Raw genomic sequence first — 25,416 nt, 5'->3', positions numbered from 1 at the left:
AAAAAGGCTCTTCAACAGCTTCCACCCCCAAGCCATAAGATGGCTGAACAATTAATAAAATCACCACCGGACAATTTACATTGACACCTCCCCTTTTCTACACTGCTGCTACTCGCCGTTTATTATCTATGCATAGTCACTTCACCCCTACCTACAGTTGAAGTCGGAAGTTTACATACACTTAGGTTGGAGTCATTAAAGCTCGTTTTTCATCCACTCAACAAATTTCTTGTTTACAAACTATGGTTTTGGCAAGTCGGTTAGGACATCTACTTTGTGCATGACACAAGTCATTTTTCCAACAATTGTTTACAGACAGATTATTTCACGTATCACAATTCCAGTGGGTCAGAGGTTTACGTAAACTAAGTTTACTGCCTTTAAACAGCTCGGAAAATTCCAGAAAATGAAGTCATGGTGTAAGAAGCTTCTGGTGGGCTAATTGACATAATTTGAGTCAATTGGAGGTGTACCTGTGTATGTATTTCAAGGCCTATCGTCAAACTCAGTGCTTCTTTGCTTGACATCATGGGAAAATCAAAAGAAATCAGCCAAGACCTCAGAAAAAAGTTGTAGACCTCCACAAGTCTGGTTCATCCTTGGGATCAATTCCCAAATGCCTGAAGATACCACTTTCATATGTACAAACAATAGTACGCAAGTATAAACACCATGGACAAAGCAGCCGTCATACCGCTCAGGAAGGAGACGCGTCCCGTCTCCTACAGATGAACGTATTTTGGTGAGAAAAGTGCAAATCAATCCCAGAACAACAGCAAAGGACCTTGTGAAGGTGCTGGATGAAACAGGTACAAAAGTATCTATATCCACAGTAAAACGAGTCCTATATTGACATAACCTGAAAGGCCGCTCAGCAAGGAAGAAGCCACTGCTCCAAAACAGCCATAAGCCAGACTACGGTTTGCAACTGCACATGGGGACAAAGATTGTACTTTTTGGAGAAATGTGCTCTGGTCTGATGAAACAAAAATAGAACTGTTTGGCCATCATGACCATTATGTTAGGAGGAAAAAGGGGAAGGATTGCAAGCCAAAGAACACCATCCCAACCGTAAAGCACGGGGGTGGCAGCATCATGTTGTGGGGGGGCTTTGCTGCAGGAGGGACTGGTGCACTTCACAAAATAGATGGCATCATGAGGCAGGAAAGTTATGTGGATATATTGAAGCAACATCTCAATACATCAGTCAGGAAGTTAAAGCTTGGTTGCAAATGGGTCTTCCAAATGGACAATGACCCCAAGCATACTTCCAAAGTTGTGTCAAAATAGCTTAAGGACAATAAAGTCAAGGTATTGGAGTGGCCATCACAAAGCCCTGACCTCAATCCTCTAGAAAATTTGTGGGCAGAACTGAAAAAGCGTGTGCGAGCATGGAGGCCTACAAACCTAACTCAGTTACACAGTTACTCAGGAGGAATGGGCCAAAATTCACCCATCTTAATGTGGGAAGCTTGTGGAAGGCTACCCGAAACATTTGACCCAAGTTAAACAATTTAAAGGCAATGCTACCAAATACTAATTGGGTGTACGTAAACTTCTGACCCGCTAGGAATGTGATGAAAGAAATAAAAGCTGAAATAAATAACACTATTATTCTGACATTTCACATTCTTAAAATACAGTGGTGATCCTAACTGACCTAAGACAGGGAATTTTTACTAAGATTAAATGTCAAGAATTGTGAAAAACTGAGTTTAAATGCATTTGGCTAAGGTGTATGTAAACTTCCGACTTCAACTGTACATGTTACAAATTACCTAAACTAACCTGTACCTCCGCACACTGACTCGGTACCGGTGCCCCCTGTATATAGCCTTGTTATTGTGTTAATAAAATATTTATACTGACGTTAATAAAAATTAACTCTTCTTGAACTGCGCTGTTGGTTAAGGGCTTGTAAGTAAGCATTTCACGATAAGGTCTACACTTGTTGTATTCGGTGCATGTGACAAATACAATTTGATTAGATTTGAGGAGTTTACCACATCAGTCACCCGTTTCATTAATAAGTGCATCGACGGCGTCACCCCCAGTGACCGAACACAGAAATTGGAGACATGGATGACTAGCCAAAAAACTAGCTCATCTAAAAACTATACTTCGCTATAGTGTTGTTCTTATTGCTTTTGAAGGGAGATTGGATTACGGAACTAAAGAGCTGCTGCTTTCAAGGAGTGGGACAATCAGGACGCTAGTAAGACATCCCACTATTACCTCCGACAAGCCACTAAACAGTCAATACAGAGCTAAGAACAAATCCTACTACGCTGGCTCGGAAGCTCGTCGAAACCCAGCCGCAAGCTGCCCATTGATGAAAGCCTACTAGACAAGCTAAATTCCTTCTATTTCTCACATCGAGGCAAGCAACACTGAACCACGCATGAGAGCACCAGCTGTTTCAGACTGTGATCTTGCTCTTCGTAGCCGATGAGAGTAAGAGCTTTAAACAGGTTAACATACACAAGGTTGCGGGGCCAGACAGATTACCAGGACGCTTACTCAGAGCATGCACTGACCAGCTGGCAAGTGTCTTCACTGACATTTTCAACCTCTCCCTGACCCAGTCTGTAATACCTACATGTTTCAAGCAGACCACCATAGTCCCTGTGCCCAATAACACTAAGATAACCTGTCTTAATGACTATCATCCCGTAGCACTCACATCTGTAGCAATGAAATGCTTTGAAAGGCTGGTCATGGCTCACAGCAACACCATCATCCCAGACACCCTGGACCTACTCCAATTTGCATACCGCCCCAATAGATCCACATATGACGCTATCCTTATTGCACTCCACACTGCCCTCTCCCACCTGGACAAAAGGAACAGAATGCCTTAATACTGTTCATTGACTACAGCTCAGTGTTCAACACCATAGTGCCCTCTAAGCTCATCACTAAGCTTAGGATCCTGGGACTGAACACCTCCCTCTGCAACTGGATCATGGATTTCCTGACGGGCACCCCCAGGTGGTGAGGGTAGGCAACACCACATCCACCACGCTGACCCTCAACACGGAGGCCACTCAGGTGTGCGTGCTCCTGTACTCCCTGTTCACCCACGACTGTGTGTGTATATAGCCGCGCATGACTCCAACATTAAGTTGGCTGACGACACAACGGTGGTTTGCCTGATCACAGATGATGAGACAGCCTATAGGGAGAAGGTCAGTGACCTGGCAGTGTTGTGCCAGGCCAACAACCACTCCCTCAACGTCAGCAAGACAAAGGAGCTGATCAGGGACTACAGGCAACTGAGGGCCGACTACGCCCCCATCGGCAGGGCTGTAGTGGAGTGGTCGAGAGCGTCAAGATCCTTGGTGTCCACATCACTATGGAATTGTCATGGTCCACACACACACACACACACACAGTCGTGAAGAAGGCACAACAATGCCTCTCCCCTCTCAGGAGGTTGAAAAGATTTGGCATGGGCCCTCAGATCCTCAAAAAGGTTCTACAGCTGCACCATTGAGATCATCTTGACTGTCTGCATCACTGCTTGGTATGGCAACTGCTTGTCACCCAACCACAAAGCGATACAGAGGGTAGTGCATATGGCCAAGTACATTACTGGGGCTGAGCTCCCTGTCATCCAGGCCTTCTATACCAGGTGGTGTCAGAAGGCGGTGCTAAAAATTGCCAAAACCTCCAGCCCTCCAAGTCAGACTGCTCTCTCTGCTACTGCATGGCAAGCAGTACGTCTGGAACCAACAGGACCCTGAACAGCTTTTACCTCGACGCCATAACACTGCTAAATAGTGAGTTAAATAGTTAACCAATAGCAAACTCTTGACTCATCACATACACTGCTGCTACCGTTTATCTACCCTCTTGCATAGTCACTTTATCCCTACCTATATGTACATATCTACCTCGTGCCCCTTCACATCGACTCAGCTATATACACACACATGGTACCAGTACTGAGTTATCTTTACTCATTGTGTAGTTATTCCTCTTTTCTCTCTGCATTGTTGGGAAGGGCCTGTAAGTAAGCATTTCCCTGTTAATCTACACCTGTTTACAAAGCATGCGGCAAATAAAATGTTATTTGACGTTGTGTTCACCAACAAAACCTATGCATACGCAACCACAAGTCTAAAAACAAAACCTATGCATACGCAACCACAAGTCTAAAAACACAACCTATGCATACGCAACCACAAGTCTAAAAACATAACCTATGCATACGCAACCACAAGTCTAAAAACAAAACCTATGCATACGCAACCACAAGTCTAAAAACAAAACCTATGCATACGCTACCACAAGTCTAAAAACAAAACCGGGTTGGTTCACACTCAAAAGGACTATAGACAACACCGACCGACCGGCTCGATCTTATGTAGAAACATTTAAGAAATGGATAAAAGTAGAGACTCGGATATACAATTTATCATACACTATAGTTGAGGAAAAACGGTAAAGTAATTCTGCTTTGAAAGTTGATAAACTTATAACCCCATTTTTGAGAAGTGCCCTTGAACTTCTTGGTACACCTGCATGGGAGCGTTTTTGTTCACACCCTCTTAAGACCCCACACATCTCTTTAAGGATTCACATGGAAGGCCATGTGCTCAACAGAACACGGTAGTGTACTAAACAACCTAAGATTAAGACTTAAGGCTGGTTTATACTACGTCTATCGACATGTCCCTGCAACAACTGTCTACAGACGACATGAACATTGTCGTTAAGAAAAAGTATGAATACAAAAAACGACAGGCTGCATGACATTAGCAGCCTGGTGGTCCAAACTAGCATAACTGGTATATTTAAAAAAACAATAAAAATGAAAATTGTATTTATTTTTATTTAACCAGGTAGGATAGTTGAGAACAAGTTCTCATTTGCAACTGTGACCTGGCCAAGATAAAGCATAGCAATTCCACACATACAACAGAGTTACACATGGAATAAACAAAACATACAGTCAATAATACAGTAGAAAAATAAGTCTATATACACAATGTGAGCAAATGAGGTGAGATAAAAGAGGTAAAGGCAAAAAAAAGAAAAAAGCCATGGTGCCGAAGTAAATACAATATAGCAAGTAAAACACTGGAATGGTAGATTTGCAGTTGAAGAATGTGCAAAGTAGAAATAATGGGGTGCAAAGGAGCAAAATAAATAAATACAGTAGGGGAAGAGGTAGTTGTTTGGGCTAAATTATAGATAGGCTATGTACAGGTGCAGTAATCTGTAAGCTACTCTTACAGCTGGGGCTTAAAGCTAGTGAGGGAGAAGTGTTTCCAGCTTCAGAGATATTTGCAGTTCGTTCCAGTCATTGGCAGCAGACAACTGGAAGGAAAGACGACCAAAGGAGGCATTGGCTTTGGGGGTGACCAGTGAGATATACCTGCTGGAGCGCGTGCTACGAGTGGGTGCTGCTATGGTGACCAGTGAGCTGAGATAAAGCGGGGCTTTACCTAGCAGAGACTTGTAGATAACCTGTAGCCAGTGGGTTTGGCGACGAGTATGAAGCGAGGGCCAACCAACGAGAGCGTACAGGTCGCAATGGTGGGTAGTGTATGGGGCTTTGGGTGACAAAACGGATGGCACTGTGATAGACTGCATCCAGTTTGTTGAGTAGAGTGTTGGAGGCTATTTTATAGATGACATCACCGAAGTCGAGGATCGGTAGGATGGTCAGTTTTATGAGGGTATGTTTGGCAGCATGAGTGAAGGATGCTTTGTTGCGATATAGGAAGCCGATTCTAGATTTAATTTTGGATTGGAGATGCTTAATGTGAGTCTGGAAGGAGAGTTTACAGTCTAGCCAGACACCTAGGTATTTGTAGTTGTCCACATATTCTAAGTCAGAGCCGTCCAGAGTAGTGATGCTGGACGGGCGAGCAGTGATCTGTTGATTAGCATGCATTTAGTTTTACTTGCGTTTAAGAGCAGTTGGAGGCCACGGAAGGAGAGTTATGGCATTGAAGCTCGTCTGGAGGTTAGTTAACACAGTGTCCAAAGAGGGGCCAGAAGCATACAGAATGGTGTCGTCTGCGTAGAGGTGTATCAGAGAATCACCATCAGCAAGAGCAATATCATTGATGTATACAGAGAAGAGAGTCGGCCCGAGGATTGAACCCTGTGGCACCCCCATAGAGACTGCCAGAGGTCCGGACAACAGGCCCTCCGATTTGACACACTGAACTCTATCAGAGAAGTAGTTGGTAAACCAGGCCAGGCAATCATTTGAGAAACCAAGGCTGTCGAGTCTGCCAATAAGAATGTGGCGATTGACAGAGTCGAAAGCCTTGGCCAGGTCGATGAATACGGCTGCGCAGTAATGTCTCTTATCGATGGCGGTTATGATGTTGTTTAGGACCTTGAGCATTGCTGAGGCGCACCCATGACCAGCTAGGAAACCAGATTGCATAGTGGAGAAGGTACGGTGGGATTCAAAATGGTCGGTAATCTGTTACTTGGCTTTCGAAGACATTAGAAAGACAGGGAAGGATAGATAAGGTCTGTAGCAGTTTGGGTCTAGAGTGTCACCCCCTTTGAAGAGGGGGATGACTGCGGCAGCTTTCCAATCTTTGGGAATCTCAGACGATACGAAAGAGGTTGAACAGGCTAGTAATAGGGGTTGCAACAATTTCGGCAGACAATTTTAGAAAGAGAGGGTCCAGATTGTCTAGCCCGGCTGATTTGTAGGGGTCCAGATTTTGCAGCTCTTTCAGAACATCAGCTATCTGGATTTGGGTGAAGGAGAAATGGTGGGGGCTTTGGCGGGTTGCTGTGGAGGGTGCCGGGCAGTTGACCGGGGTAGGGTAGGCCAGGTGGAAAGCATGGCCAGCCGTAGAGAAATGCTTATTGAAATTCTCAATTATAGTGGATTTGTCAGTGGTGACAGTGTTTCCTAGCCTCAGAGTAGTGGGCAGCTGGGAGGAGGTACTCTTATTCTCCATGGACTTTAGTGTCCCAGAACTTTTTGGAGTTAGTACTACAGGATGCAAATTTCTGTTTGAAAAAGCTAGCCTTAGCTTTCCTAACTGCCTGTGTATATTTGTTCCTAACTTCCCTGAAAAGTTGCATATCACGGGGGCTATTCGATGCTAAAGCAGAACACAACAGGATGTTTTTGTGCTGGTCAAGAGCAGACAGTCCTTGGTTCACTCCAGACCTATCTATTCCTAGTTCTAAATGTTTTGAATGGGGCATGCTTATTTAAGATGGTGAGGAAGGCACTTTTAAAGAATAGCCAGGCATCATCTACTGACTGGATGAGGTCAATGTCATTCCAGGATACCCTGGCCAGGTCGATTAGAAAGGCCTGCTCGCAGACTTGTTTTAGGGAGTGTTTGACAGTGATGAGGGGTGGTCGTTTGGTCCCAGACCCATTACGGATGCAGGCAATGATCGCTGAGATCTTGATTGAAAACAGCTGAGGTGTATTTGGAGGGCGAGTTAGTTAGGATGACATCTATGAGGGTGCCCGTGTTTACGGATTTGGAGTCGTACCTGGTAGGTTAATTGATAATTTGTGTGATATTGAGGGCATCTAGCTTAGATTGTAGGATGGCCGGGGTGTTAAGCATGTCCCAGTTTAGGTCACCTAGTAGCACGAGCTCAGAAGATAGATTGGGGGGGGGGGGGGTCAATTCACATATGGTATCGAGGGCACAGCTGGGGGCAGAGGGAGGTCTATAGCAAGCGGCAACAGTGACTTACCCATTGTTTCTGTAAAGGTGAATTTTTAGAAGTAGAAGCTCGAATTGTTTGGGTACAGACTCGGATAGTAATACAGAATTCTGCAGACTATCTTTGCAGTAGATTGCAACACCGCCCCCTTTGGCAGTTCTATCTTGGCGGAAAATGTTATAGTTTGCGATGGAGATTTCAGGGTTTTTGGTGGTTTTCCTAAGCCAGGATTCAGACACGGCTAAGACATCCATGTTGGCAGAGTGTGCTAAAGCAGTGAGTAAAACAAACTTAGGGAGGAGGCTTCTAATGTTAACATGCATGAAACCAAGGCTTTTTACGGTTACAGAAGTCAACAAATGAGAGCACCTAGAGAGTGGGAGTGGGTTTAGGCACTGCAGGACCTGGATTAACCTCTACATCAAATTAGTATATGTCAATCTAGCAAACCAGGCAACTAAAAGCAACTTCCTAACCAATGTTTTTGTTAGTTTCTAGCTTGTTAGCCAGTTCAAATAATGACCATATCATATAGCTAACATCTTAACTTTAGCTAATTTGTATTCATTATTACAGAGAAATAAACTCACAACAAAATCCTTATTTACAAGTTAATGGCGAGCTAATTGCAGAAAATAGCTTACAGTTGTGACAAAATTAAAGCAGAGCAAGCAACCATAGTGTCCAAGTTCTAAAATGCTGTCTCATTGACCTAACGTTATATCCTAATTTGACTTGGAGGTCATGTGGTTCTTCACATTACAGTCTAGTAAACACACAATATATTCAATAAAATCTAAGTTTCTGACACATGCACAGGACACAATGTGTAAACGGTACAGTGAAATGGTTAATTGCATAGTGGAGTCTTGTTTAGACACGTAGCTAGCTAAATAATGAACCAGAATCCCAACTCATAGTGTTACTACCCTGCATGAATCTGCAGGTAGCTAAAGCTAACCAACTAGCTAGGTTCAACGTTAGCTATCTAACATTAGGCTATAACTAGCAATGGAAACTGCTCTGAGATATGATTATGTAGGAATATTATTCATACACGTAACATTAGCTAGCGAGCCAGCCAGCTAAGGTTAGCTAGCTAACTAACAGCACGCTTTTAATTGGCAAAGAAAGCGACTTTCATAAAATTAGAAACATAATATCTGAAAAATGTAGCTGGCTAGACTCGCTTACCCGTATACATGGATGAACGCTTCTCCCTCTATGCCATGGTTACCCTTAGTTTAAAGATGTAATCTCCGGAGACAGGTGTTTTACACAACAGCCTTGTGTGTGTGTTCTTTGACTCCCTCCGCATTAATTGCAATCAAATGCCAGAATTTCCTCCATCTCCTTAGCAATCATACTATGCTTCCACCGGCATTCCTCCGATTTCAAAACTTGGTCCTCCAGAAATTGGAGCGCATTAGTAACACTTATGCAGTTCTTCATGATATATATATAAAAAAGTTTTATCTGCGTTACAAAGGATTACCTACACATACTGAGCAGCTCATGTTATTGACAGACGCGTACTACATGGCAGACCAATCCGAACTCATCTCCCAGCATGTTCAGCCCATCCATTATCTCAGCCAATCAAGGCTAGCGGGAAGATTCCTGTCTTTTTTTGTGGCTAAACCAACTAGGCTCGTAAATGTAACAATTTTATTTGAATTTACAGATGGCATACAAGCTTGTTATTAAGACAAATGAAAGTTCACGTTCTGCAAAAAAAAAACATTTGATAAAAATGAATGTTTACATTCAAATGCCTCTCCTGTGAAGTAGTGCCGGGCGACATACGCCTAGTTTCCTGAAATGAGCTTGAGTGCCTTCAGAAAGTATTCACACACCTGGACTTTTTCCACATTTTGTTGTGTTACAAAGTGGATCTAAAAAAAAAAAAAAATCAATACACAATCGCTCTGCTATTTCCTGGTTGCTAAAATTCTAAGTTTGCCTAATTTCAGCTTATGAAAAAAACAAGCACTCAGTGTAGAGAATCGTTGTACCATCTAAACCACTGAAATACATTTTCAATAACAAAAAATATTGTATTTTGAGCTGTTTGATGCTGGTGTACAAAACCGAAAGTAAGACGTAAAAACGAAACTTAAGAACAGGAGGCATAGAAATAGCGCACATAGAACAGATCTACTGCTTCTTAGACTTGCTTTCAATGAGAAAGCAAGATCTATAACTCACATTTCTATTTGGTCAGGTAGCCCAAAGTTACACATTGTAGCTTTGTCAATGACCTAGATAAAATACTAACAATAATAAAAAATGTTGATGAAAAATTATATCTTGATTAGGTAAGTATTCAACCCACTGAGTCAATACATGTTAGAATCACCTTTGGCAGCAATTACAGCTGTAAGTCTCTAAGAGCTTTCCACACCTGGATTGTACAAAATTTGGCTTTTACAGATACACAATTGAGAGCATCCTGTCGGGCTGTATCACCGCCTGGTACGGCAACTGCACCGCCCGCAACCGCAAGGCTCTCTAGAGGGTGGTACGATCTGCCCAACGCATTACCGGGGGCAAACTACCCACCCTCCAGGACACCTACAGTACCCGATGTCACAGGAAGGCCAAAAAGATCATCAAGGACATCAACCACCTGAGCCACTGCCTGTTCACCCCGCTATCATCCAGAAGGCGAGGTCAGTACAGGTGCATCAAAGCCAGGATCGAGAGATAGAAGCTGTTTTTCAATCTAAAGGTAATCAGACTGTTACAGCCATCACTAGCACATTTGAGGCTTCTGCCTATAAACAGACTAGAAATCACTGGCTACATTAAGAAATTAAACACTAGTCACTTTAATGTTTACATATTTTGCATTACTCATCTCATATGTATATACACTGTACTATTCTATTGTATCTTAGTCCATGCCGCTCTGACGTCGCTCGTCCATATATGTATATATTCTTAATTCCATTCCTTAGATTTGTGTGTATATGTGTGAAATTGTTAGACATTACTGCACTGTCGGTGCTAGAAGCCCAGCATTTCGCTACACCTGCATTAGCATCTGCTAAACACGTATGTGACCAATACAATTTGATTTGCAAACAGGATGCATGTTTTGGAATATTTTTATTCTGTACAGGCTTCCTTCTTTTCACTGTTTTATTTAGGTTAGTATTGTGGAGTAACTACAACATTGTTGATCCATCCTGAATTTTCACCCATCACAGCCATTAAACTCCACCTATTTTAAAGTCACCATTGGCCTCATGTTGAAATCCAATAAAAAAATGATTTAGGTACAACATTTGAAAAAAGTCAAGGTGTGAATACTTTCCGAAACCCTATTTCATCTGCAAAATGTTTTAGAAATATGCATACATTTTCCCAATAAGCATTTGTTCCCTTTCAAATACATTGTTACAGTTGTTGATTACCCTAGCCATGTTAGCATAGGCGTGACAAGAGTCAAAACAAGAGATGGCATCAAGAACAAAATACAACTAGCTGAAACAAGCCATCTATGATTCACCACACAGCAGCTTCTAGTCATTGTTGCTAAACATCTGACCGATCATGATGGAAACACAGCCTTTTACCTATGAGTTACGCCCACATTTGTTGTGACATCGTCAACCCACAAGCATGATCATCACCACCAAAGACACCAACATTACCTTGAAGCCATTCTGCTCAGCAAACGCAGTGATTGTCTCTCTCCTCTCTCTAGTGGTGTTAGTCGCATCAAACACCTGGAGAAAGAACAGAAAACACACACCATCACTCACAGTTCACAGACTGAGAACCTGCACTGTAATCCATATTCAAATACACAGTGCGATGTCAAAGAACTTCATGACGGGATATCCCATCCCAATGTTAATGTGCACATAATCTGGCTACATTGGAGATTTTCAAATGTCATATTTTTCTTCAAAAAGTGATTGTACGCACAGCAACTTGGCCTCCATCAGCGAGGTACTGTCTGACATCATTCAGTGCTGCTGACGCACACTGCCTGCAAAGGAGAGTGGGGAAACTGAGTCAGAGGCGGCAGTGACAAGAGCCACTAATGGGTTAGCAAAGACAACTCACAGACGCTGGTTAAAAACAGTTACATAACAATATAATATCATGATATTGTTAGGCAATTTGGGGCATTCAAGGACAAGAGGATCTGATCAGTGTTTCCACAGCGAAGGATCAAAGCACTGAAAATGTTTCTTACTGTCTGATTTTCAGGCCCTCCTCATTGTCTGGACGGAAGAACTCAAAGGACTTGTAGATCTTCAGACACTCACGACGGTACTGCCCAACATTGAATTCTAAATGTGGGAAAGAAAGAGATAGTTGCATGCTTTACTATTCTAGATACTATTTACTGTTCAGGGGCATTCTTACAAGTCAGTGTGTGTGTGTGGATTGGATTACGGAAATGTAATTTCAGGTATAAGGGCTGAAAGTTGGTACCTTTGGTTGGCACGCCGATCCAGTTGAGATAGCGGGTGAGCTTCTTGGAGATGTAGGTCTTTCCTCTGGCTGGGAGGCCCACTGTCACTATCAGGGTGGGACAGTTGGTCATACATACTGCACATGGAAGAGAGGAGACAGGAAAGAATACAATTATTTTACAGGTTATTATAATTATTCTACTTGGACAGAGACTGCCACTGAAACATAAGCATGAACAAACAGTGCAGGCTGTGGCAGGGAAGGGCTTGGATTACTTTTTTCCTAAATACTTTTAGGACCATTTGGAGTACCTGGGCAATTCCACTAAAGCAGAGTGACACTAGGCAGGTGTCCACTGAACAAGCTTTATTCTACAAAAGCAATGTGGCAAAATAAAATCTTAGCGACACGTGTAATCGAAACGGCAGATATTGGAGACATTTTCTAAAGATCCACATTTTAATTCAACTGACAGGTGGATTTATCTTTATTGCGACAAATGATGCCGAAATTGTTTTTCGAATAAATTATGATTTCCAAATAACTTTGAAGGTACGCGTGCGCGTGACATCATATAGCCTAACTATAAAGCTCTATACCACATTTTTTTCAACTAGATTTTTTTTATTTGCAAGACAAGAATTGTCTTGACTTTCAAGAATGCCTGGATTGTTCCGCCTTGCTTTTCTGTTTGGCTGAATGCAAAAGTTTCACCATCCCCAATTACTTCATATCTACAGGCGCGCAAGTCACACCATGGCACGGATTGTTGCGATATGTTGGCACATGTATTAGGATATGGCAAATAGTAAATTATTGCATTCTATCCATGCTGGCTTTTGTGGGCTACATGAAACAGATAGCTAGGAGGGCATAGACTCTCGCCAATTTATTATAAGCAATTTTCCCAAATGGTTAATGGAAACACTTCAACCACTTGATTTTTATTCAACACTAGGTTTTAGTGAAAGTTTTATTTTACTTGCTGTTTTCATTGACAGTGTAATGGAAATGCAGCATAGCTGGCAATTTTCACATTTATTTTCTGTGTGACCTTTCTAAATAGACTAAAATCACTTGACAAGTTAATGGAAACATAGCTAGTGTCCTGCAAGTAAACTAGTCTGATTAAATCAGTTTTACAGCCTATTAATTGGTAGGCTATATACAGCCTGAAACATGTGGCAAAATTGTGTACATTTTCCTTACAAGCCAGAATGTTGAATAAAATGACATTTGAACATACTCTATCGGTTGTCTGTGCGGCTTGTCCTTCAGCTGCTTACAATTTGAGACAATATCCACAGGAAATTATTGCTTACCAACTTTTTAGAGAGCTGGTAGGTACAGTATATGGTTCAGTACCAAGGTAAAGTTCTATATTTCAGTTCACTCGTCAATAGCTATTGAACCAATCATGCCATGACAATAAAACATATCTATTCTGAATCAGGGGAGGATGGAGAACAATCCACACTTTTTTTGGGGGGGGGGGGTTTCAAATCTTCAAACAAAACAAGTGGATTGTTCTCCATCCTCCCGATTCAGAATATATCATTTTCATTGTAATGGCATGCTTGGTTCAATAGCCTAGCTATTCATGAGATAATACTATCCAGAATAAAATAAACTGACTTTACCTTGGTGCCTAACCAAACCAGTGGATATTTTGTCTCAAATTTCGAGCAGCTTAAGGACAATCCGGTAGAGTAAATTCAAATTTATTTTTAGTCAACATTCTGGCTTGTAAGGAACATTCACACACAAATGCTTCAGGCTGTATTTAATTGTGTATTACAATATGATTAATCAGACAAAAAGTGACCTAGTTTGCCACTAAATGCCTCTTTCAAAACAACTGGGAACTTGGAAATCTCTGACTTCAGTACGTTTAAAACAACTGGGAACTTGGGAAAAAACGAGCTCCAAATGCAAACAATCCAACTCGGAAACTTGGGCATCTTTCTAGAACTGTTGTCTTTCCAACCAGATGATCACTTATGTCATGATGTGACCTTGTCCCCCGAGTTCCCAGTTGTCTTGAAATAACCATACTTGTTCAAACCCTCGGGTTGATGTTGTGGGATCTGTTTCTTTTACAAGTTGGGAGAAATCTGGATTACAGTATTTTAGTTAAGTTGAGAAGCAAAGAACGATGCTCTGGTCTGGAAAGGGGAGCCAGTACGTTATTTTATTGCTCTATGGTCCAAGGGGCTGTCAGAACAGAGTCAGTAGGGTCATGGAACTTAACATAATTCACCTAACCTGTTACGTTAATTCTCATAACTTCCTGCGTAAATTCTCCTAACCTGCTACGAAAAGTAAAATGACCTTAATTTGACAAAAAACGAATACCTTCTAGCCATGACCAGTCAGTAATCAGACGCAGGCATCAACGATCATCAATAATCGATTGCCTAGACTTAAGGTCACGCCATAAATACATTTTCTCCACATCTTTCAGAAAGCACGGAAGTTGATTACGACACAATGACATAAGAGGATTTAGCTAGCGATTAATAAAATGCAATTTCACAATATACACTGCTCGAATATTAGAATGCGCGAGTCAACCGGCTTGCTGTCTAAACACGTCGGTAATCGTTATACGCACCCATTCTTTGACAAATGCGTTTATCAGGAAGGCCATTTTTACAAGGCAACGGCATCCAGATTTTCTTCAGCGGGTTTTGAGTTAGTTCCCGCGGCGTCGCAGAGTTTGATGGTCTTGCCTCCATTCTGACTTCCACGGAGGACATGGTGGCCTCTGCTACTGTGGCGCGGAGCCTTTTCTTCTATTGGAGGGTTTGAGATCTGTCTCGCATCAGTGCTGTTTGATGAGGTCTGCTGGTGGTAGTACTAATGGACTGAGGAACCATTATGGTATGTGCCTACCATAATCTCTCAAAAATACGCGCATATATTTGCTCTGAAATAATGAAGTAACGCTGTTGCAGTAATCATCCGAGTTGCCATTTACAAAATGAAATTACAATTTCCTACTTCCAAGTTTATACTGGGATTAATGGCGCACTACTCGACGTCATTATTCCCCTATGCATCGATGGTATTATTGTATCAAGCTACAAGCACGGACAATTAATAATTAATTGAGCCTGTAAAAACCTATCCATGTTTATAAATATATTTTTGTTGTTTTTGATAAACTGATATGTAGTTATTACGGTAAACAGAATACAACGTAACGCGCCCTTAAATACCCCAACCCTCTCCTCGGGGACCACCAGACGTTTCACATTTACATGCACACCAATATCCCGTTATTATTCGGACTACTCAAGTATTCCGTTTGAGTTGACGCATAAAACATAATATCCCGTTTAGAGTAACCCATCATTGTCATCAACCCCTTGACTAATTGAATCAGGTGTGCCAGTTTAGCACGAAAACAAAACGGTGCAACGTCGTGGTCCCCGCGGAGAACTGAGCTTCAGGTTGGATATTCGCCTGTAGTTTTCCTTACATCCGCCAACAGCAGTCGGGGACAAATCTAATTTTTCAAATTTACATTTACATTTAAGTCATTTAGCAGACGCTCTTATCCAGAGCGACTTACAAATTGGTGCATTCACCTAATGACATCAAATGTCAATAGCTCTTTAAATCATGACTCCGAAAACTGGTTGTAGCTAACCCAATGGCATAAACACACATTGCACACTTTTGTCGATTTACATCTCGCACTATTTTAAATTATTTACATTTTTGAATTTCAATAGCTCTTTGGTCATATGACCTATTGACTTCAAACAAGGTTCAGAATGTCCTGACTACCCTTATATAGTCAGTGGACTATAGTTATTCCATTGTACTGGATCTAATACATATTAGCATTTTACATTCATAAGTGTAATCATCTTTTATGACATACTGTGAAAAACTCTTGGCTGCTGGCTCTGTCACTGTCAGACATGCGCAGAGCAGACTGAAAGGGGAAGGGTAGCTCTTGACTTGAACCACAGGGGTTCTCTGTAAAGAGAGAGTCATCCAAAAGGAAGACACACCCATTGACTTTCAACTGGCACCCTTGACCTGTATGTATTCTCTCCTGATTGGTCTCCATGGTGCTTAGTCAATGGGAACTATGTTGCCTGCCCCATCATAAAGTTTACACAGTCTGACTAAAGTGCCAGAAGTATGAGGAGAGACATCCTCCTTTGTTATATAAAATATGTGTTCCCATAAATACAAACACTCTACATGTATTCACTCTGTGATAGGGTTGGATCCTATATGCTACTTGTATTATTCTCCTGTAAATTGTTCAGTGCCTATAATTTAGGTTGTGTGTAGAATGGGGCATAAAAGTAAATTACCTCTACTAGATTATAGTGATAAGGAAATCAGCATACAGTTTTGGCCTATATATATTCATTTGCCTATAACTAATCAGAATTCCATTAGGTTTATATAAAAAAAGAGAATACTTCAAAATGAGAAGATCCTGCCATGGAAAAGACGACTGGGTGGACAAAGTGGAAAGGAGGGGAAATAACTCACACCGTGCAGCAGGACACCTTCAGCTGCAGGGTCTTTGTAATGCAGGTTTGATAGTTATATTTTCAATAATGAATGGTTAGCTGTTGTGACAATTTGGTCAAAAACAATTTTATTTTTTGGTGTAGATGGCCAAGGAAGTTGCACAGAACTTCCAACATCCCCTCCCAATGTTTTTTTATTTCACCTTTATTTAACCAGGTAGGCTAGTTGAGAACAAGTTCTCATTTGCAACTGCGACCTGGCCAAAATAAATCAAAGCAGTTCGACACATACAACACAGAGTTTCACATGAAAAAAAAACAGTCAATAACAGTAGAAAAGGTCTATATACAGTATGTGCAAATTAGGTAGGATAAGGGAGGTAAGGCAATAAATAGGCCATGGCGGCAAAGTATTTACAATATAACAATTAAACACTGGAATGGTAGATGTGCAGAAGATTAATGTGCAAGTAGAGATACTGGGGTACAAAGGAGCAAGATAAATAAATAAAGTATGGGGATGAGGTAGTTGGATGTGCTATTTACAGATGGGCTATGTACAGGTGCAGTGATCGGTGAGCTGCTCTGACAGCTGGTGCTAAAAACTAGTGAGGGAGATATGAGTCTCCAGCTTCAGTGATTTTTGCAGTTCGTTCCAGTCATTGGCAGCAGAGAACTGGAATGAAAGGCAGCCAAAGGAAGAATTGGCTTTTGGGGTGACCAGTGAGATAGATATACCTGCTGGAGCGTGTGCTACGGGTGGGTGCTGCTATGGTGACCAGTGAGCTGAGATAAGGCGGGGCATTACCTAGCAGAGGCTTGTTGATGACCTGGAGCCAGTAGGTTTGGCAATGAGTACGAAGCGAGGGCCAGCCAACGAGAGCGTACAGGTCGCAGTGGTGGTAGTATATGGGGCTTTGATGACAAAACGGATGGCACTGATAGACTGCATCCAATTTGTTGAGTAGAGTGTTGGAGGCTATTTTGTAAATGACATCGCCGAAGTCGAGGATCGGTAGGATGGTCAGTTTTACGAGGGTATGTTTGGCAGTGTGAGTGAAGGATGCTTTGTTGCAAAATAGGAAGCCGATTCTAGATTTAATTTTGGATTGGAGATGTTTAATGTGAGTCTGGAAGGAGAGTTTAGTCTAGCCAGACACCTAGGTATTTGTAGTTGTCCACATATTCTAAGTCAGAACCATCCAGAGTAGTGATGCTGGATGTGCAGGCAGCAAAATCAGAATTGAACCCTGTGTCACCCCAATAGAGACTGCCAGAGGTCCGGACAACAGGCCCTCCGATTTGACACACTGAACTCTGTCTGAGAAGTAGTTGGTGAACCACTCGAGGCAATCATTTGAGAAACTTTGAAATTGATATAGAACCTTCACAAAAACACATGGAGCAACTGCAAAAAGAAATGGCTGAGGATATACAAAAAATGTCTGGTATGTAATGACATTTAATTCAAAGTAAATTCTTTATTTTTATGTAGTTGTGTGGGACAGCCATATGTTCAGTTCATACCTATGATCTCAGAGTTCAACAAAGCCAACAACTGCTTCATGTGTGCCACTGATAAAGAACCTGGATGTGGCCCAAAGACTGACTGGGTTAGTAACTTTATTTAACATGTTTATAATCTTTTACAACAGTGACGGCATGTAAGACAATTTATGATATAACACAAAGGATGGCCAATTCGTCATACTGCATTGATATTATTTATAACGTGTTTTGTTTTCGGTTGAATATTTTGCATGCCAACGGTGGTTCCATGTGCTGTGCCTAGGAATGAAGACAAGAGTTCAGAGTGAAGAACACAAACTGGAAGTGCGGTCTTTGTTGAAAATGTATGCTATACCCCATCCACACTGAAGAGGCTCTGAAATGTACATCAACCAGGGATAAGGAGAAAGTGAACACTGAAATGTTTTGTACTTATTTTAAGTAAAGTGTCTGTTGACATGTTGGAAAAGATTAAAAGTCTACAATTTCTGTATAATTTGTCAATATTCCATTTTTATTCATTGATTTTCTGGCCACCATTACTGTGGTTACATGTATTGACCAGCAAACCCACCTCACTCTCCATCCCTGCTTTGGACAATTAATAAAACATGACTCTTGTACTTCTCCTTTATGGTTGATATTAACAATGAAAGGAGATATTATCTGTCTCTCTCCTATTGTGTACCACTTAAATATTATGCCAAAAGAAAAGAAAAAAGGGAAAATATGTACTCAGAACTACTAATTATTATAGATAACCCTTTCCTATAATATTTAATTATATAATATTTAGAATATTTCCTGATTCTGCCTCCTCAACCCTCCTCTCCTCCCTTTCTGCATCCTTTGACTCTCTATGTCACCTATCCTCCAGGCCGGCTCGGTCCTCCCCTCCTGCTCCGTGGCTCGACGACTCATTGCGAGCTCACAGAACAGGGCTCCGGGCAGCCGAGCGGAAATGGAGGAAAACTCGCCTCCCTGCGGACCTGGCATCCTTTCACTCCCTCCTCTCTACATTCTCCTCTTCTGTCTCTGCTGCTAAAGCCAATTTCTACCACTCTAAATTCCAAGCATCTGCCTCTAACCCTAGGAAGCTCTTTGCCACCTTCTCCTCCCTCCTGAATCCTCCTCCCCCTCCTCCCCCCCCCTCCCTCTCTGCTGATGACTTCGTCAACCATTTTGAAAAGAAGGTCGACGACATCCGATCCTCGTTTGCTAAGTCAAACGACACAGCTGGTTCTGCTCACACTGCCCTACCCTGTGCTTTGACCTCTTTCTCCCCTCTCTCTCCAGATGAAATCTCGCGTCTTGTGACGGCCGGCCGCCCAACAACCTGCCCGCTTGACCCTATCCCCTCCTCTCTTCTCCAGACCATTTCCGGAGACCTTCTCCCTTACCTCATCAACTCATCCTTGACCGCTGGCTACGTCCCTTCCGTCTTCAAGAGAGCGAGAGTTGCACCCCTTCTGAAAAAACCTACACTCGATCCCTCCGATGTCAACAACTACAGACCAGTATCCCTTCTTTCTTTTCTCTCCAAAACTCTTGAACGTGCCGTCCTTGGCCAGCTCTCCTGCTATCTCTCTCAGAATGACCTTCTTGATCCAAATCAGTCAGGTTTCAAGACTAGTCATTCAACTGAGACTGCTCTTCTCTGTGTCACGGAGGCGCTCCGCACTGCTAAAGCTAACTCTCTCTCCTCTGCTCTCATCCTTCTAGACCTATCGGCTGCCTTTGATACTGTGAACCATCAGATCCTCCTCTCCGAGCTGGGCATCTCCGGCGTGGCCCACGCTTGGATTGCGTCCTACCTGACAGGTCGCTCCTACCAGGTGGCGTGGCGAGAATCTGTCTCCGCACCACGTGCTCTCACCACTGGTGTCCCCCAGGGCTCTGTTCTAGGCCCTCTCCTATTCTCGCTATACACCAAGTCACTTGGCTCTGTCATATCCTCACATGGTCTCTCCTATCATTGCTATGCAGACGACAAACAATTAATCTTCTCCTTTCCCCCCTCTGATAACCAGGTGGTGAATCGCATCTCTGCATGTCTGGCAGACATATCAGTGTGGATGACGGATCACCACCTCAAGCTGAACCTCGGCAAGACGGAGCTGCTCTTCCTCCCGGGGAAGGACTGCCCGTTCCATGATCTCGCCATCACGGTTGACAACTCCATTGTGTCCTCCTCCCAGAGTGCTAAGAACCTTGGCGTGATCCTGGACAACACCCTGTCGTTCTCAACTAACATCAAGGCGGTGACCCGTTCCTGTAGGTTCATGCTCTACAACATTCGCAGAGTACGACCCTGCCTCACGCAGGAAGCGGCGCAGGTCCTAATCCAGGCACTTGTCATCTCCCATCTGGATTACTGCAACTCGCTGTTGGCTGGGCTCCCTGCCTGTGCCATTAAACCCCTACAACTCATCCAGAACGCCGCAGCCCGTCTGGTGTTCAACTTTCCCAAGTTCTCTCACGTCACCCCGCTCCTCCGCTCTCTCCACTGGCTTCCAGTTGAAGCTCGCATCCGCTACAAGACCATGGTGCTTGCCTACGGAGCTGTGAGGGGAACGGCACCTCCGTACCTTCAGGCTCTGATCAGGCCCTACACCCAAACAAGGGCACTGCGTTCATCCACCTCTGGCCTGCTCGCCTCCCTACCACTGAGGAAGTACAGTTCCCGCTCAGCCCAGTCAAAACTGTTCGCTGCTCTGGCACCCCAATGGTGGAACAAACTCCCTCACGACGCCAGGACAGCGGAGTCAATCACCACCTTCCGGAGACACCTGAAACCCCACCTCTTCAAGGAATACCTAGGATAGAATAAAGTAATCCTTCTACCCCCCCCCCCTCCCCCCCCCTCCTTAAAAGAGTTAGATGCACTATTGTAAAGTGGTTGTTCCACTGGATATCATAAGGTGAATGCACCAATTTGTAAGTCGCTCTGGATAAGAGCGTCTGCTAAATGACTTAAATGTAAATGTAATTTAGACACTGGACTGAACCCCCTAATTGTCAAACAAATATTAATGTACAACAATATAGAAGATACATGACTATTATGCAATATGGGTGTATATCCACTGCACGTTTCTTAGGTGTGTAATTTACATGACTAAGGAGCTATTGAAATTGAAAACTATGAAAAATGTACGTTACACTGCGTGATTTTACAGTACACAAGAGTGTGCAATATAAGGCTAGTCTGGACATTCTGAAGTTTGTTTGAGTCCAGTAGGTCACATGACCAAGGAGCTATTGAAGTTTTAAATTCTGAAAAATTAATGTAAAATCGAGTGAGATGAAAATGGACAAACTAAAGTGTGCGCAATATATAAGGGTAGTCAGTGTACATTCTGAACCTTGTTTGAGTCAAGTAGGTCACATGACCAAAGAGCTATTGAAATTAAAATGTAAAAAAGTTTGTACTTTGTTTACGCTCCCTAACTAATTCAACTAGGAATACAAAACGCAGCTCACATTTCCACATGTTTATTAGCTTTGGAAAGCGAATTAATGTCCAAATCGTGAAAATAAGACATGTGCAATGTTGTGCACAATTTTTCCAACATCATGACATTTATTTGGAGTCTGTGGCGCAAGCGGTTTGAAAGCGTGAATACCCAACTTGAAACTGTCTTTACCTCGGTCTGCAGAGGAGTTGAAGCAGGTGTGTAGTGCTACGGCAAAAATGTGCACCCCTTTGTTCCCCAAGACCAGGATTAATTAACACAGATAGAATCCATGGATTCTATTTGGGTGGTCTATGAGATAGCCTGTAGGCTACTACAGACACAGTAAAGAAAGGTTGAGATGCCACCAAGATATACAAGCGCTCCAAAATACATAGCTATTAGGGTGCAAAACAAATTTGGGGGCACTATGTTGGTCAGAAAGAGATATAAAAACACTTAGATTTCTTCCCAAAACAATGTTCAAATCACAATGGAGAGAATTATTAATACGCTGATATGTAAATGCCAAAATTTAATTGTAATGCTTGCATGACCTCAGAATACCAACAGATTCAGTGTTTGTGAAGAACTTTGATCTCAGGTCCAAACAAAAAGGGTGGACCCAAAGATTAGTATACCCTTTCATCTGTGGCACCCCTCTACAATACAGATAGTGTTTTTTATGTTCATAAGATGGCAGCATTGGGCTAGCTAGGCTTAAGCCTTTGAAGCATTAATAATACATTAAACTGGATGGTGGATCAGAAAACTTGGTGATAATAATACACAACAACCCATGCATGCACAATGTTCAGAAGTGGACACATAGTGGATACACCTCATAGTGATTATAATTGGCACCTAAGGGTCATAACGGTGATGAATTTGATTGAGGTAGGCAGTGCCACAACAGCAAACCGCAAGATCAAGCAACTTCTCTAAAAGTTCACACTTCTTCAATTTCAAAAATGTTATGTTCCTTTTCCATTTAAACCAGCTCATGTTGCATTTTCTGACCACATTATTCTCTGATATTGCAATGACCTTGTCTTGTGCCATGGTAACCATGCTTACAAATGCCATTGCAACCCCTTGGAAGAACACCAGTGTTGGTTTAAAAAAAAAAAATTAAAAGCACAACTGACCACGGAGTTAAACGTTTTGGAGCGATGGCTGCTGTAAACATATTACTTACTGTGATACAAGCCACATTGAATTTGGCTGTAAATAACAATTTACATTAGCAAATTATATATTTCTAAGTCTAAGATAAATCTATTTTGAGCAAAGCAAGTTGTTGCTCCTTTTAGGTGAACACATTCACTCAAATGTTGTGTCTAAGCATTACAGGCATCTTCTCTCAAATGCCCTGCCTAACTGGCTGTGATAGGTACAGTATACATTTATAATACATGCCTTCTGATTATGCAATAGACCTTGTTTAGTGGGAAGGAAGAGGAAGCATTTCAGACTTCAAAAGAATGACTGTCATAAAAAAAACAAGACTACGGCATCCATGTAAACAACTAACTTGCCATGTCAAGCATGAGACAGGTTGCTATGCAGAATGTCCACTATGACAACAAATAAACACACAGTAAATACTGTGGAAGTTTTTCCATGGCCTTCCTATGGATACTGCATGCGCCTTACAAACACTAAATGCAGCTCTGCTACCATTGTTGAGCAAATGACATTCAAACCTGCCCCTGAAAGACTTTTGACATTTTAGAATGATTGTGTGTGCATGCTGTAGTTGTATTCACATTATCTAACCAGTCCAACCTGATATACATCTTATTTGTCAGCATCAAATCTGGTTTGGAACAGGTTTAGACTTCCAACAGTAAGTTTAGCCACTATGTAAACTCCTTGATTTCTCAACCTGCCAGGTAGACTTCCTGGCAAGCCCACCTGTCATTCATAATCAGAGTCAAACCATTGGCTTAGCAGTGCCCTATGAGAAACTGAAGCAGTGAAAACACAAGTCATACCAAGTTGACAGTCTTTCATTTGGTGCAGTTGTAACTCCAGTGAGGCAGTTTTCCAGGACCTTCTACACTACATTGTCTCATGAACAGAAAGTGGGTCTAACACAACACTTCCCACATCTCAGCTGTGATACACACAGAGTATACCAAACATTAGGAACATCTTCCTAATATTGAGTAACAACCCCCATGGGAAAACCCAGTAGCATTGCAGTTCTTGACACAAACCAGTGCGCCTGGCACCTACCCTGTTCAAAGGTACTTACATATTTTGTCTAGCCCATTCACCCTCTGAATAGCACACATACACAATCCACGGCTCAATAGTCTCAAGGTTTAACAATCCTTCTTTAACCTGTGTCCTCTCCGTCATCTCCACGGATTGAAGTGGAATTAACAGGTGGCGTATATCAGGGATCATAGCTTTCACCTGGTCAGTCAATGTCATGGAAAGAGCAAGTGTCCTTAATGTTTTGTACACTCAGTGTAGAAGCCACATGACGTAATAACATGGGGAAACTCACTAGCCTACAAATGCCAATGGGTATCAGTATCCTAGCATGTCTATCGTTGCCATAGAATATATTGATCATAGCCGTTCCTCAAAATTCAGTTTACATTAGTTTTCATGAAACAGATTCCAAAGTGTGTGGTTAAAATGTATAAACTATTTAGCATAAATTCAGCACTGTCAATTCAAATCGGCCACAATAACCTCATGCATGATATTACATTATACCTTTCCTCAGGGAACCACCAGTAGCCTAATCCTGTTAGGCTATAGAAATGAATTGTCAAGCTTTGACCATATATTGCAAGCTACATTTACACTGCATCCTATGAACCTACCGCTTTTTGTGTTGAATGCATGGACTTGTAGGCTACGCATCTGTTGTAGGTCAGCTTCGAATTAAATAGCTGCTTATGGGCAATAAATAACATTTGTCAGTGTGGTAATCTCACGTGGATGTCAGTCTTCAAAACAGATAGATTGTATCGTCACTCTAAGGTATTTCTTCAGCGTCAAAACAACACACCGCCTGTAACATCGGCACTTGTTTACGTCTTCCGCAGAGCCGATACTTCGTTATTCACAGCTCAGTTTTGGTCGAACGGATGCATTCGTATTTTGAACGTTAATATCTAAAGTCCAAATTCCTTACCCGTCTGATCCAGATTCTGCGTGCTTTTGGAACGACTGCAGCCTCGCATCATCCGTGTTTAGTTATGATGTAGCCTACGTTGAAGCTCAGAGGTTGGTTGTGGTGTGTGTGCGTCTGATGAGTGCGGGGCATTCACACTGAATGAATCATGGTGCAGCCAGTCGAGGTCTAGAGCTGTGTGATGAAGTTGCTGAGATGCATGTTGACTATTTATGCACACACCCACTTCTGCTGAATTACTTCTGGGTGATTGCGATACCTCTGTAAGAGGCTCAGGCTGACTATTCAGTTTCTCAAGAAAGATTACTAACATGTTGATACTTATTTTTCACTATTGTGTTTCAGTTTAGGCCACGATTTCAAATGAGATCACAGACAGTCAGGTATGAGTCTAAGACAGGTCACTCATGCTGTGTAGCCTACTCAACATACACTACATGACCAAAAGTATGTGGACACCTGCTTGCCGAACATCTCATTCCAAAATCATGGGCGTTAAAATGGAGTTGGTCCCCCCTTTGCTGCTATAACAGCCTCCACTTTTCTGGGAAGGTTTTCCACTAGATGTTGGAACAGTGCTGCAGGGACTTGCTTCCATTCAGCCACAAGAGCATTAGTGAGATCGGGCACTGATGTTGGGCGATTAGGCCTGGCTCGCAATCGGCTTTCCAATTCATCCCAAAGG

The 25,416-nt window shown here is 42.4% G+C and overlaps 1 protein-coding gene across 4 annotated transcripts in view; it reads right to left on the bottom strand.

The window, feature by feature from the left end:
- The window catches only part of LOC129815083 (6-phosphofructo-2-kinase/fructose-2,6-bisphosphatase 4-like), a 34,629-nt gene extending 9,711 nt beyond the window's left edge, over window positions 1-24,918 (bottom strand). The window contains exons 1-5 of one of the 4 annotated variants that reach the window (XM_055868434.1): window positions 24,732-24,918; window positions 12,127-12,243; window positions 11,885-11,981; window positions 11,611-11,674; window positions 11,334-11,408 (exon numbers count right to left, since the gene is read on the bottom strand). In XM_055868434.1, coding sequence (XP_055724409.1) covers window positions 11,334-11,408; window positions 11,611-11,674; window positions 11,885-11,981; window positions 12,127-12,243; window positions 24,732-24,783 — 405 coding nt within the window. In that variant the 5' untranslated portion in view covers window positions 24,784-24,918. Of the gene's footprint in view, window positions 1-8,868; window positions 9,179-11,333; window positions 11,409-11,610; window positions 11,675-11,884; window positions 11,982-12,126; window positions 12,244-14,722; window positions 15,555-24,731 lie in introns of those variants that run through there. The other 3 variants (XM_055868435.1, XM_055868433.1, XM_055868436.1) reach the window with 3 other exon arrangements.
- Window positions 24,919-25,416: the final 498 nt, after the last annotated feature.

Source organism: Salvelinus fontinalis, chromosome 18, assembly GCF_029448725.1.
Source record: "Salvelinus fontinalis isolate EN_2023a chromosome 18, ASM2944872v1, whole genome shotgun sequence".
NCBI lineage: Eukaryota > Metazoa > Chordata > Actinopteri > Salmoniformes > Salmonidae > Salvelinus > Salvelinus fontinalis.
The sequence above is the reverse complement of the archived record's forward strand: the minus strand, read 5'-3'. Positions and strand labels throughout refer to the sequence as shown.